Source organism: Elgaria multicarinata, chromosome 3 (genome assembly GCF_023053635.1).
Source record: "Elgaria multicarinata webbii isolate HBS135686 ecotype San Diego chromosome 3, rElgMul1.1.pri, whole genome shotgun sequence".
Classification (NCBI taxonomy): Eukaryota; Metazoa; Chordata; class Lepidosauria; order Squamata; family Anguidae; genus Elgaria; species Elgaria multicarinata.
In genome coordinates this window covers 173,567,699-173,580,060 of record NC_086173.1, presented here as the reverse complement: position 1 = coordinate 173,580,060, position 12,362 = coordinate 173,567,699, and the positions used below count along the sequence as shown (strand labels likewise).

Below are 12,362 nucleotides of genomic sequence, written 5' to 3'. Positions count from 1 at the left end.
CTCCGGGAGCAGGATAGCCAGGAGGTGTGCCAGTATCCAATGCTTGGTGTGTCTTTCTGGCTTCACTCAATGAAGGCAGTGGAGTCAGCTGCAAAACTGTCAGCCTCCTGGGAGCAAAACTCCCCGAAGAAAACTTTTAATATCCCCCTCGTCGTCTTCTGCCAATTCCTCTAGGAAGGCCTGAAAAGCCGGGGAGGTGCTCTGTGTGCGAAGAAGGCCATGAGCGGAGGATTCCAGACACTGATCGGGGCTTTTCCCTGCAGGAAAGGCAGAGGAATGTGGGGAAAACTAGAGCCGCCTTCCCCCACCTGGGTCTTTCAGCTGCACCCAGGGACTGACACCTTTACCTGGTTCATCATTCACATTGCAGCCTTGCCCCCCCCCACTCACTTACTCCCCATTTCGTCCCCCCCTTTTTAATTATCCTGCCTCCCAACCCTCACCCACAAACCCAGCTGGGGTCTCTGCATCCCAATTCAAGGGGAGGAAACGGGGTGTCCCACAAACCGGTTTAAAAACAACGAAGAGCTTTTGTGGCACCTTAAAGGCGGAAACATTTGCTCAGGCGCAAGCCTGCTTCCTCAGAGGCCACACAGGGCTGCTCCCCCTCTAGAATTGGCTTTGGTTAAAATAGGCTTCCGTGCTCCCCCATGGAGGGGAAGGGGGGTGTCCTCAAGCATCAGGGCCTGGAGCCCTCAGCTGAGCAGAAAGGATTTGAAAGAAATTGCGTTTTCAGAGGGAACCCCGGGGTGGGGGTGTTTCTACCATTGCATTGCAATTTCACTTCCGGGGGAGGGGGGAGCAATAACATTGCATTGCATTTTAAGCTGGGGTTGGGTGGGGGGGACACTACCATTGCAATGCATTACATTTTTAAGCGGGGGTGGGGAGCACTACCATTGCATTGTCAGCTTGGGGGAGAGAGGGCTACCATTGCATTGCATTGCATTTTTAAGCGGGGGGGGGAGCACTTGCACTGCATTTCCAATTTGGGGGAGAGAGGGCTACCATTGCATTGCATTTTTAAGCAGGAGGGGGAGCACTCCTATTGCATTGCATTTCCAGCTTGGGGGAGAGAGGGCTACCATTGCACTGCATTTTTAAGCAGGGGGGAGCACTCCCACTGCATTGCATTGTCAGCTCTGTGGGGGGGGGGGAGAGGGCTACCAATGCATTGCATTTTTAAGTGGGGGGAGCACTACCATTGCATTGCATTGTTAGCTGGGGGGGCTACCAATGCATTGCATTTTTAAGCAGGGGGGAGCACTACCATTGCATTGTCGGGGGGGGGAAGAGGGCTACCATTGCATTTTTAAGCGCGGAGGGGGAAGCACTACTATTGCATTGCATTGTCAGCTGGGAGGGGAGGGAGCAATGCTAACATTGCATTGCATTTTTAAGCGGGGGGGGAGCACTACCATTGCATTGTCAGCGGGGGGGGAGCACTACCATTGCATTGCATTGTCAGCTGGGGTGGAGGGAAGACCGCCGTTGCAGTGCATTTTTAAGCGGGGGGGGAGCACTACCATTGCATTGTCAGCGGGGGGGGAGCACTACCATTGCATTGCATTGTCAGCTGGGGTGGAGGGAAGACCGCCGTTGCAGTGCATTTTTAAGCGGGGGGGGGAGCACTACCATTGTATTGCATTGTCAGCTGCGGGGGGAGGATGTGGCGGGGGGGCCCTCTGCCTTTGCATTGCATGTTCTCCCGGATTTCCAGTCGAGGGTGGGGGCTATCAATGCATCGCATTGCATTTTCTCCTGGGGGGGGGGGGAAGGCTGCCCTGCATCAAAGAACCACTTTGCACTCACCAGATGCTCGTGCGTGTGTATGGAGATAGCGGGGGGGGGGGGAGGGGGGAGAGATGGGCAGGCACTGATCGTGTTAGGCGCCTCTCTAGGCAGCGGGACTCTCTGGGTCTTCCCATTGAGCCAACCCCCTTCCCCCACCCCACCCCGAAAAGGGGAAGGAGGCGGCGGCGGCGGCGCTGCCCTCCTTCACCGCGGAGGCAGGAAGTTGGGCGCGTGACGTGGGCGGGCGAGAGGGAGCAGGAGCGGCGCTTCTCTTTGCAGGCGGCGGAGCTACTTTGTGTCTTTTGTCTTCCTCCGCACCCCCCCCCCCGGCTTTCTGCCTGGGATCCTTTTTCCTCTTCTGCTTCCAGCTGCAAGCAAGAGAAGTCCCAGATTTCGGGGGAGCTCCGAGCCTCAGCCTCCGTTCCCAAAGAGAGAGGAAAGGGGGGGGGGGGAGAGAGATAGAATTCGCTTTCCTGCGCCCCCTTTCCTTCTTTAAGGTGGATTCCCTGCATTGAGCAGAGGGGTTGGACTTGATGGCCTCACAGGCCCCTTCCAACTCTACCATTCTGTGATTGGACCTGGTGAGTTGCAATGGGGCGGTGCGATGGTGCCCCACTGGAAGGTGGTGCAAGAGGGTTCCGTTTTATTTGGGGGGGGGGGGTAAGAATGTGTGTGTGTATGGGTGTGTGGGGTGTGTGTGTGAAGGCTCAATGCTTTGCTTTGCCCCAGACAACGCCAGGATCTCTTCTCGATCCTCCCAGAGTGCAGGACACGGAATCAGGGGCTCAAGTTAAAGGAAGCCAGATTCCAGCTGGACATCAGGAAAAACTTTCTGACTGTTAGAGCAGTACGACAATGGAATCAGTGACCTAGGGAGGTTGTGGGCTCTCCCACACTAGAGACATTCAAGAGGCAGCTGGACAACCATCTGTCAGGGATGCTTTAGGGTGGATTGAGCAGGAGGTTGGACTCGATGGCCTTGTAGGCCCCTTCCAACTCTGCTGTTCTATGATTCTATGATCTTTAAAGGCGAACAGATTTCTTCTAGGAGAAGCATTCTGGGACTCTATATCGCCTGCTTCAAATTGCATGTGTCTGTATGTAAATAACTTTATGTTATGTACGATAATGTATTTTTTTAAAGTTGTCGTTTTTGATGTTGGTAAATGAAATGAAAGTATGAAACTTTGTGGTTGTTTTCATGGGTCAGTTGTATGAATCAGATCTTGGCTTCCTTTGGCTTCCTCAGTAAGATCTTGGCTTCCTTTGGCCTGTTTGTAGTGCAGAATGTGAACTCTGGAGTTGCACAAAAATCTTCTTCTAGATGTTCCCCGCCTCCCCCCACCCCCACCCCAAAGTAAGAATGGGAGAAAGTTCCTTCTTAAGTGAGGACATAGAATCATAGAATAGCAGAGTTGGAAGGGGCCCACAAGGCCATCGAGTCCAATCCCCTGCATGGCATTGGTGTTTGGGTCTTTGGTGTTCTTTGATCCAGAGGGTTTGTTTTCGTTCCCTCAGGGAGATCAGCGTGACCACTGGTGAAAATCCACTTTTCCCTTTAAGAGCGTCTGGTTGCCTGGAAGCTGTAATAAGAAAGAATCGTTGGCTGAGCTGTGAGGCGAAGCAAAGGACCCCTTCCCACAAACCTTGCCCTATGTATCAAAGCGGTTTCAGAGATTCAAGGAGATCCTTCGGTCCTTTTAGGAGCGTTTGAGTGCTGAGAGGAAAATGGATGTGCAAAGCCCAGCGAGGAAGGGAGCAGCAAACAGCCCTAACCCCATCCAGGCTGGAAGCAGTGGGGAATTCTGGGAAAAGATTGAGCAGAAGACCCTGGAACAAGGAACGGTCAGATTGGACGTACAGCGCCAGCGGTTCAGGGGGTTCTGCTACCAGGAGGACGAGGGCCCCCGAGAGGTTTGCAGCCAACTCCACCGTCTTTGCCATCAGTGGCTGAAGCCGGAAAGGAATACGAAAACCCAGATCTTGGACTTGGTGATCCTGGAGCAGTTCCTGGCTGTCCTGCCCCCGGAGATGAAGAGCTGGGTCCGAGAGTGTGGGCCGGAGACCAGTTCCCAGGCAGTGGCCCTGGCAGAAGGCTTCCTCCTGAGCCAGGCAGAAAAGAAGAAGCAGGAAGACTTGCAGGTGAGTGTTCCATCCAGTCAAATCCATGGGGCAGCGAAGATGTGGAAGAGGTCATATTTCTAACTGCCCCATGAGGAGTCCATTCTGGGGCCCTTCCAGGGGAGAAATTTCACTGCCTCTTTCGGCCAATAGGTCCCTTGGTCAGTTCTTGAATTTGACACTCTGGGGCATTTTTTACCCCTTCCAAACAATTACCCAGAAGGTGTGGGAAGCCAAGATATGATCCAGTCCCGGCGATGGTCACAAGGGCCTGCAAAGTTGGGGAGGAGGGTGAAAATCAATCCCATTGTCCAAACTGCCCCCCTTTATCAAGGGGGGAACAAAGCCCTATGAGGAGAGAGACTGAAAGAACTGGACGTGTTTAGTCTGGAGAAGAGAAGGTTGAGGGGAGACATGATGGCACTCTTCAAATACTTGAAAGGTTGTCAACACAGAGGAGGGGGCCATCCCATGAAACTGGTGGGAGATAAAAGGAAGGACTTCTTCACACAGCACGTAGTTAAATGATGGAACTCACTACCACAAGATGTAGTGATGGCCACCAATCTGGACGGCTTCAAAAGGGGGTTGGATAAATTCCTGGAGGCAAAGGCCAGCCATGGCTACTGATGGTTGTGTGCCATCTCCAGTATTCAAGGCAATAAGCCTGTGTGCACCAGTTGCTGGGGAACATGGGTGGGAGGGTGCTGTTGCACCATGTCCTGCTTATTCATCCCTGGCCAATGGCTGGTTGGCCACTGTGTGAACAGAGTGCTGGACTAGATGGACCCTGGGTCTGATCCAGCATCAGGGCACTTCTTATGTTCTTAGGTTCATTCAAGAGGCAGCTGGACAACCATCAGTCAGGGATGCTTTAAGGTGGATTCCTGCATTGAGCAGGGGGTTGGACTCGATGGCCTTGTAAGCCCCTTCCAACTCTACTATTATTTGATTCTGTCATTCTATCTCTTCTCAATCATCCCAGAGTACAGGACACGGACTAATGGGCTCACGTTACAGGAAGCCAGATTCCGGCTGGACATCAGGAAAAACTTCCTCACTGTTAGAGCAGCACCATGTACATTGATGGTGCTATATAAATAAATAATAATAATAAGAATAATAATAATAGAGCAGTACGACAGTGGAAGTTACCTAGGGAGGTTGTGGGCTCTCCCACACTAGAGGCCTTCAAGAGGCAACTGGACAGACATCCGATTTCAGGGATGCTTTTAGGTAGATTCCTGTATTGAGGAGGAGGTTGGACTTGCTGGCCTTATAGGCCCCTTCCAACTCTACTATTCTATTATTCTCTTCTCCCTCTTACCTGTGTGGGACCCTGGCTGTTGTTTCAGGTGCAGGAGTCATTGCTGGACATACCTGCGCGTTCCCCTGAGTCAGGAAGAGATCCGTCCAAGAACATTCAGAAGCCGTTCTTCTGGGGGACTGTACCTGAGGATCAAGCATTGGACGCACCACTTGGTAAGGCAGGAATCTTTCTCTGAAGTAGCGTGACGTTCCCAGGAGAACCTTCAGGCAGTGATGTGGGGCGAAAATCTCCCAGGGCTTTATTTTCCCATTGGGATTTTTTCCCCCAGTTTCGTAAGTCGGTCAGTAACAACAAACAGATGTCAAGTGCAAATACAAAGTCTGGCAATTCCAAAGCATAATTTGCACAGTTATTTGGGTTGCTAAAATGTATTAATCCTATGCATGTTTTTACTGAAAAAAGTTCCAACTTTTTTCGCTCTAAACATACATAGAATTGTTCCTTTAATGAGCAAACAGTTTTCAGCACCTTTGGATTTCACCCCCCCCCCCTCTTAAATTTAAACATCGTAACGGAAGTACATGCTACTGGCTTTAATTTTTTATGAGTATTCCAATAAACTTTTCCAAACATGTAGTTTCAAAAACTACCATGGATTGGTCCTTGTTCTATTAGCTTTTACAAACTGTTGTGAAAAGCATGCCTGTAATTTTGCCTTTTAAACTGTGTGGCTTTGATGTTTTTACTATTCTTCTTTGTATTGTTTTGAGGATTTATTGTTTTAAGTTGCTGTACATCGCCTTGATGGCTTTTTAGTTAATAAATTGGTTTATGAATGTTAATAATAAATAATCATTAATAAATCCATAATATGCAATTTAAATTATGTCTGGTGATTAAGGGTGCCATCGTGTGCATCTTTAGACAAAAATGTCAATTACTTGTGCACTAGGTCAATTACGTAGTTCAATTACTTGTGTACTAGAGCAAAGAATAAGATTAAAAAATTAACATGGAATATTAATCTCTTTTTTTGGGGGGGTGTTGGTTTTTTACTAAATACAAGTAGCAAAATAACATGCTGAATTATTTATTTATTTATTTATTTTATTAAGTTTTTATACCGCCCCATAGCCGAAGCTCTCTGGGCGGTTTACAAAAGTTAAAAACAGTGAACGTTTAAAAAGTATACAAAATTTAAACCCCTCAGAAACAAAAACAACAGTATAAAAACAACGGTATCCATTTAAAAACAATAGTTCTGGGGTCCGTTAAGAACAAGCAAACTTAGCATTGTTAAATGTCTGGGAAGAGAAAAGTCTTGACCTGGTGGCTGAAAGATAACAGTGTTGGTGCCAGGTGAGCCTCATCGGGGTGATCATTCCAGAATTGGGGGGGCCACCACTGAAAAGGTTTGTGCCCCCCCCCAATTATGGAGTGTGAATTAGATCACGTTGTTAAATCTTCCGGAAAAGTGTGGGATGTAGCTCTTTCTGAAAAGCTAACATATCATCGTAGGGTCTTGTGGGATCAACTGAGATATGATCCTTTTGACACAATATGGTCACCATTTGTAAATTGTGTTAATGGAACTGCTGGTAGACCCAGGCCCCTGTTAATTCCACTCCAGACCACTCTAACTGCTGAATCTGGATTGAAATTGGAATTGGTAATGTATTCATACAATACAGACTATTATTATTATTGTTGTTGTTGTATTTCTTTATTTACAGTCAACAGACCAATATAAAACAAGAAGATACACCATTATATAAAACAGTACAAAGTAGGGATAAAAAAAGAGGGATTGTTACAGAACCACTAAAGATACTAGATTGTTAGCCCAGGGTGTAGGCAGGAGAGGGTGTTGTGTCCAGGCTCTCCCAGAATTTATTAACGTTGCTTCCAAAATGTCTCCACCACCTTCGTCTTCCTTACAGGCAACGGGATTCCGTCTCTCGTCTTCTCTGGATCTTCACCCCTCCAGGAGAGAACAGAAACAGCTGCAGGGCAGTCAGCTCAGGTAACGACCATCAAATACTAAAGGACTCTTGGCCACCTCCATCTTTGGTATGGGGCTGAAAGCAAAGTGTTTCTTCACCAGGCAATTAAGCTCAGTGAAAACTTCAACCCAGTTTGCAGCTACTGTGAAGAGGGCAAATTCCATGTTAGGGATAATCAGGAAAGGAATTGAAAATAAAACCTCCACGGTCATACTCGCTTTATACAAATCGATGGTGCGATCAGCCTTAGAAGACCGTGTACAGTTCTAGTCACCGCACCTAAAAAAAGGATATTATAGAGTTGGAGAAAGTGCAGAAAAGGGCAACTGAAATGATTCAGGGGCTGGAGCATCTTCCCTAGGAGGGGAGGTTACGTCAACTGGGATTGTTCAGGTTGGAAAAAAGGAGGCTGAGGGGAGACATGATAGAGGTGTACAGAGTTATGCATGGTGTGGAGAATGTGGACAGGGAGACATTTTTTCTCCCTCTCTCAAAGTACTAGAACCCGATGGGGTCATCCCATGAAGCTGATTGGTGGGAGATCCAGGACAAATAAAAGGAAGGACTTCTTCACGTAGCACAGAGTTAAATTATGGAACTCACTACCACAAGATGTGGTGATGGCCACTAATTTGGGTGGCTTCAAAAGGGGGTTGGATCAATTCCTGGAGGAGAAGTCTATCCATGGCTACTAGCCCTGATGGTTGTGTGCTATCTCCAGTATTCGAGGCAGTAAGCCTGAGTGCATCAGTTATTATTATTATTATTATTATTTATTTATATAGCACCATCAATGTACATGGTGCTGTACAGATAACACAGTAATTAGCAAGACCCTGCCGCATAGGCTTACATTCTAATACAATCAGTGGCTGGGGAACATGGGTGGGAGGGTGCTGTTGCACCATGTCCTGCCTTGTGGGTCCCTGGTTGGCCACTGTGTGAACGGAGTGCTGGACTAGATGGACCCTTGATCTAATCCAGCTTGGCTCTTATGTTCTTAAGTCTCCCTTTGTGCCTAAGTAGATTTTGATTATTTATTTTTAAAAAAGAAGATCCTACATTTGAACCCTGCTATCTCCAGATAAAGAGGAGAAGGGAACCGCTTCTGCCGGTCAGTGTCGATAATACTGGGTTACATGGACCAGTGGTCTGAACCAGTTAGTCCTGCAACTCCCAGCATCTCTTAGGTTTACTTGGAATTGTAGGACTTTTTCTGTCTATACATGCATGAACTGTTTTTACGCTGGTCCTCAGCCAAAAAGGCATCTGGAGGGGGTTATGAACAATCATCCATTCCTGCATTGAGCAGGGGATTGGACTCGATGGCCTTGTAGGCCCCTTCTAACTCTGCTATTCTATGATTCGATGATAAGACATGATAGCACTCTTCAAGGACTTGAAAGGTTGTCACACAGAGGAGGGACAGGATCTCTTCTCGATCCTCCCAGAGTGTAGAACACGGAATAACGGGCTCAAGTTAAAGGAAGCCAGATTTCAGCTGAACAGCAGGAAAAACTTCCTGACTGTTAGAGCAGTACGACAATGGAACCAGTGACCTAGGGAGGTTGTGGGCTCTCCCACACTAGAGGCAGCTGGACAAGCATCTGTCAGGGATGCTTTAGGGTGGATTCCTGCATTGAGCAGAGGGTTGGACTCGGTGGCCTTGTAGGCCCCTTCCGACTCTGCTATTCTGTGATTCTATGGCTCCATAATGTCATTACAGGGGCAGCATCTAATATTCTTTGGGATTTTCTTGAATCTGCCTTCTAATAGCTTGGAGGGGAAAACCTTGAACCTTGCTAGAACCAGCTGGAATGGACCCTTTGCCCCAAACGTGGCACCAAATAGAGGTGGCGAGCAATACCTCCTTCTCTGGCCAATGGTAGCAAGGAAATGCCCATTCTTTGCACCTCAGAGATCTCTCCTGGAATTTATGAATGAAGGAGGGCAGGGTTCACGCTATGCCTGGTCTGGTCTGTGAATGGGAATGTTTTCTTCTTCCCTCAGGGTCCGGTTTCCTTTGAGGAGGTGGCTGTGTGCTTCACGGAGGAGGAATGGGCACTGCTGGATCCGGGCCAGAGGGTGTTACATGGGGAAGTTCTGCTGGAGAATTACTGGAATGTGGCCTCTCTGGGTAAGGATCCTGCCATGTTCCTAGGGAAATGGGTGACCACAGCCCTATAGCCCAGAAGTTGCTTCCTGAACTCTCAGGGGCCCTTTCTACACTGAAGGATTATCCCAGGCAAACGGAGGGATCATCCCTGTCTGCTCCCGGGATCCCCTGTGTGTCATTTGGATGCACAGGGATAGAATCATAGAATCATAGAATAGCAGAGTTGGAAGGGGCCTACAAAGCTATTGAGTCCAACCCCCTGCTCAATGCAGGAATCCACCTTAAAGCATCCCTGACAAATGGTTGTCCACCTGCTTCTTGAAGGCCTCTAGTGTGGGAGAGCCCACAACCTCCCTAGGTAACTGATTCCATTGTCGTACTGCTCTAACAGTCAGGAATTTTTTCCTGATGTCCAGCTTGAATCTGTCTCCCAGTAACTTGAGCCCATTATTCCGTGTCCTGCACTCTGGGAGGATCGAGAAGAGATCCTGGCCCTCCACTGGTTGAATGGAATGGAGAAAGATGTTCCCTCCCATATTCTCCGTCACGGCTAGGGATTGGTTGATTGATTGATTGATGTGTGCCCTGCCTTTTATAACCAAAAATGGCACTCAAGGTAGCTTACAGACACAATTAAATTGGATGAAGACAATACATTAAAACACAATAAAAATGTAACAGTTACAGAATAAAGGCGGCACCCAACCCAACAGACCCATTTACTGGCCAAACACCTGCCAACGTGGGGATAACAGAGAAGGAGCAAGCCTAGTCTCCCTTTGGGAGGGAGTTCCGTAGCCTGGGAACGGCCCCCGAGAAGGCCCTGTGCATGTCATCACCGGCTACATTTCTGAAGGTAACGGTCTCCAGAAGATCTGGAGGACCTGCAGGCTCATTCAGGAGAAGGCGGTCCTTTGGGTAGAATCATAGAATCATAGAATAGCAGAGTTGGAAGGGGCCTACAAGGCCATCGAGTCCAACCCCCTGCTCAATGCAGGAATCCACCCTAAAGCATCCCTGAAAGATGGTTGTCCAGCTGCCTCTTGAAGGCTTCTAGTGTGGGAGAGCCCACAACCTCCCAAGGTCACTGCTTCCATTGTACTGCTGTAACAGTCAGGAAGTTTTTCCTGTTGTCCAGCTGGAATCTGGCTTCCTTTAACTTGAACCCGTTATTCCGTGTCCTGCACTCTGGGAGGATCGAGAAGAGATCCTGGCCCTCCTTTGTGTGACAACCTTTTAAGTATTTGAAGAGTGCTACCATGTCTTCCCTCGATCTTCTCTTCTCCAGGCTAAACATGCCCAGTTCTTTCAGTCTCTCTTCATAGGGCTTTGTTTCCAGCCCCCTGATCATCCTGGTTGCCCTCCTCTGAACACGCTCCAGCTTGTCTGCGTCCTTCTTGAATTGTGGAGCCCAGAACTGGACGCAATTCTCTAGATGAGGCCTAACCAGGGTTGAATAAGCCCGGCAGCTTGGTCCCAATCTGTATAGGGCTTTATAGGTCATAACCAGCACTTTGAATTGTGTTTGGAAACCGGCCGGTAGCTAGTGAAGCTGTTGTTCTGGACCAGCTGAAGTTTCTGAACAGTTTCCGACGCGTGTCCACATAGAACAGGTTATAATAGTCCAAATGGGTTACAGAGAGAACTACTTTCAAAAGCAATTATTTTATTTCATTTCTGTACTTCCCAATACCCCAAAATCCTCCTTTAGCACCCTCACCTTCGTACAGCAAGGGTGATGGGAACAAATCTGACTCTCCCCAAAAGGCCATGACTTGTTTTCCCCAAACACCAATAGTCTGAAATTTTCCTTGCTTTTTTCCATTCTAAAAGGCTTAGACCCTAGCAGTAAAGGGCTTTAAGGTAAAACATGCTGGTCGTTTGGCCCCGCCCCTTTAGCCCCTCCCACCTCTGTTATGTGGCCTTGGAGTTTCTCCAAAATCAAATCTGGCCCTCGGATGGAAAGACGTTCTGCCGTACTGTCTAGGAAAAGTTGCATGGTGTGGTTCCGCTGAGCGTTTAGAGCAGCCCTTGGAAAGCTGGTGAAAGCCAAATCACACTTGGTCCTTCTATACAGCTCTGAGCTAGATGTGCTCTGCTCTGTTCCAGATCCCCAAATCCGAAGCGGATTGGGCCGATCCAGAGTTCTGGATGCCATTTTGGGTCATACCCCGTTTTTCCCCCCATTGACTTTCATTGGAAAAGAAAAATGCCTATAACGTTTTTATTTTTCAAGATAAACACATGTAACTGGGCACCATGATCGCTTGTAAATAGATCCTTATTCATGCCAGTTTTGAAGTAAATCGAATCATCCCCTGATTTTGGGGGATTTTAAAAAATATGTTTCCCCCATTAACAGAAATGCATTTATCACCGTCATTTTTCAAGATACACACATGTAACTGGGCACCGTGATAGCTTCCACAGAGAACCTTTGGCATGGCCACTTTGAAGGAAATGGGATCATCCCCTGATTTTTAGCGAATTTTTAAAGATTTTAGCATTCCCCCCATTTACAAAACTGCATTCATCTCTGTCATTTTTCAAGATACACACATGTAACTGGGCACCGTGATAACTTCCACATAGGAACTTATGCATGCCGACTTCATGAAGAAAATCAGTTCATGCCCTGATTTTTAGCAATTTTTTAAATTTAAACCTCAGCCACAATATACTTCAGAAATAAAATGTGTATTGGAAAGAGATAGTGAAAGTGCATTTCAGGACAACAGCACTTAGGATCATAGAATAGCAGAGTTGGAAGGGGCCTACAAGGCCATCGAGTCCAACCCCCTGCTCAATGCAGGACCCTAAAGCATCCCTGACAGATGGTTGTCCAGCTACCTCTTGAAGGCCTCTAGTGTGGGAGAGCCCACAACCTCCCTAGGTAACTGGTTCCATTGTCATACTGCTCTAACAGTCAGGAAGTTTTTCCTGATGTCCAGCTGGAATCTGGCTTCCTTTAACTTGAGCCCGTTATTCCGTGTCCTGCACTCTGGGAGGATCGAGAAGAGATCCTGGCCCTCCTCTGTGTGACAACCTTTGAAGTATT

General features: G+C 48.0%; 1 protein-coding gene across 1 annotated transcript in view; it reads left to right on the top strand.

Moving 5' to 3' along the window:
• Window positions 1–2,277: 2,277 nt before the first annotated feature.
• Window positions 2,278–12,362, top strand: part of LOC134395802 (zinc finger protein 420-like) — a 34,276-nt gene continuing 24,191 nt past the window's right edge. Inside the window, exons 1-5 of the mRNA XM_063121961.1 lie at window positions 2,278–2,375; window positions 3,313–3,936; window positions 5,271–5,397; window positions 7,126–7,208; window positions 9,199–9,325. Coding sequence (XP_062978031.1) covers window positions 3,523–3,936; window positions 5,271–5,397; window positions 7,126–7,208; window positions 9,199–9,325 — 751 coding nt within the window. The 5' untranslated portion in view covers window positions 2,278–2,375; window positions 3,313–3,522. The remainder of the gene's footprint in view (window positions 2,376–3,312; window positions 3,937–5,270; window positions 5,398–7,125; window positions 7,209–9,198; window positions 9,326–12,362) is intronic.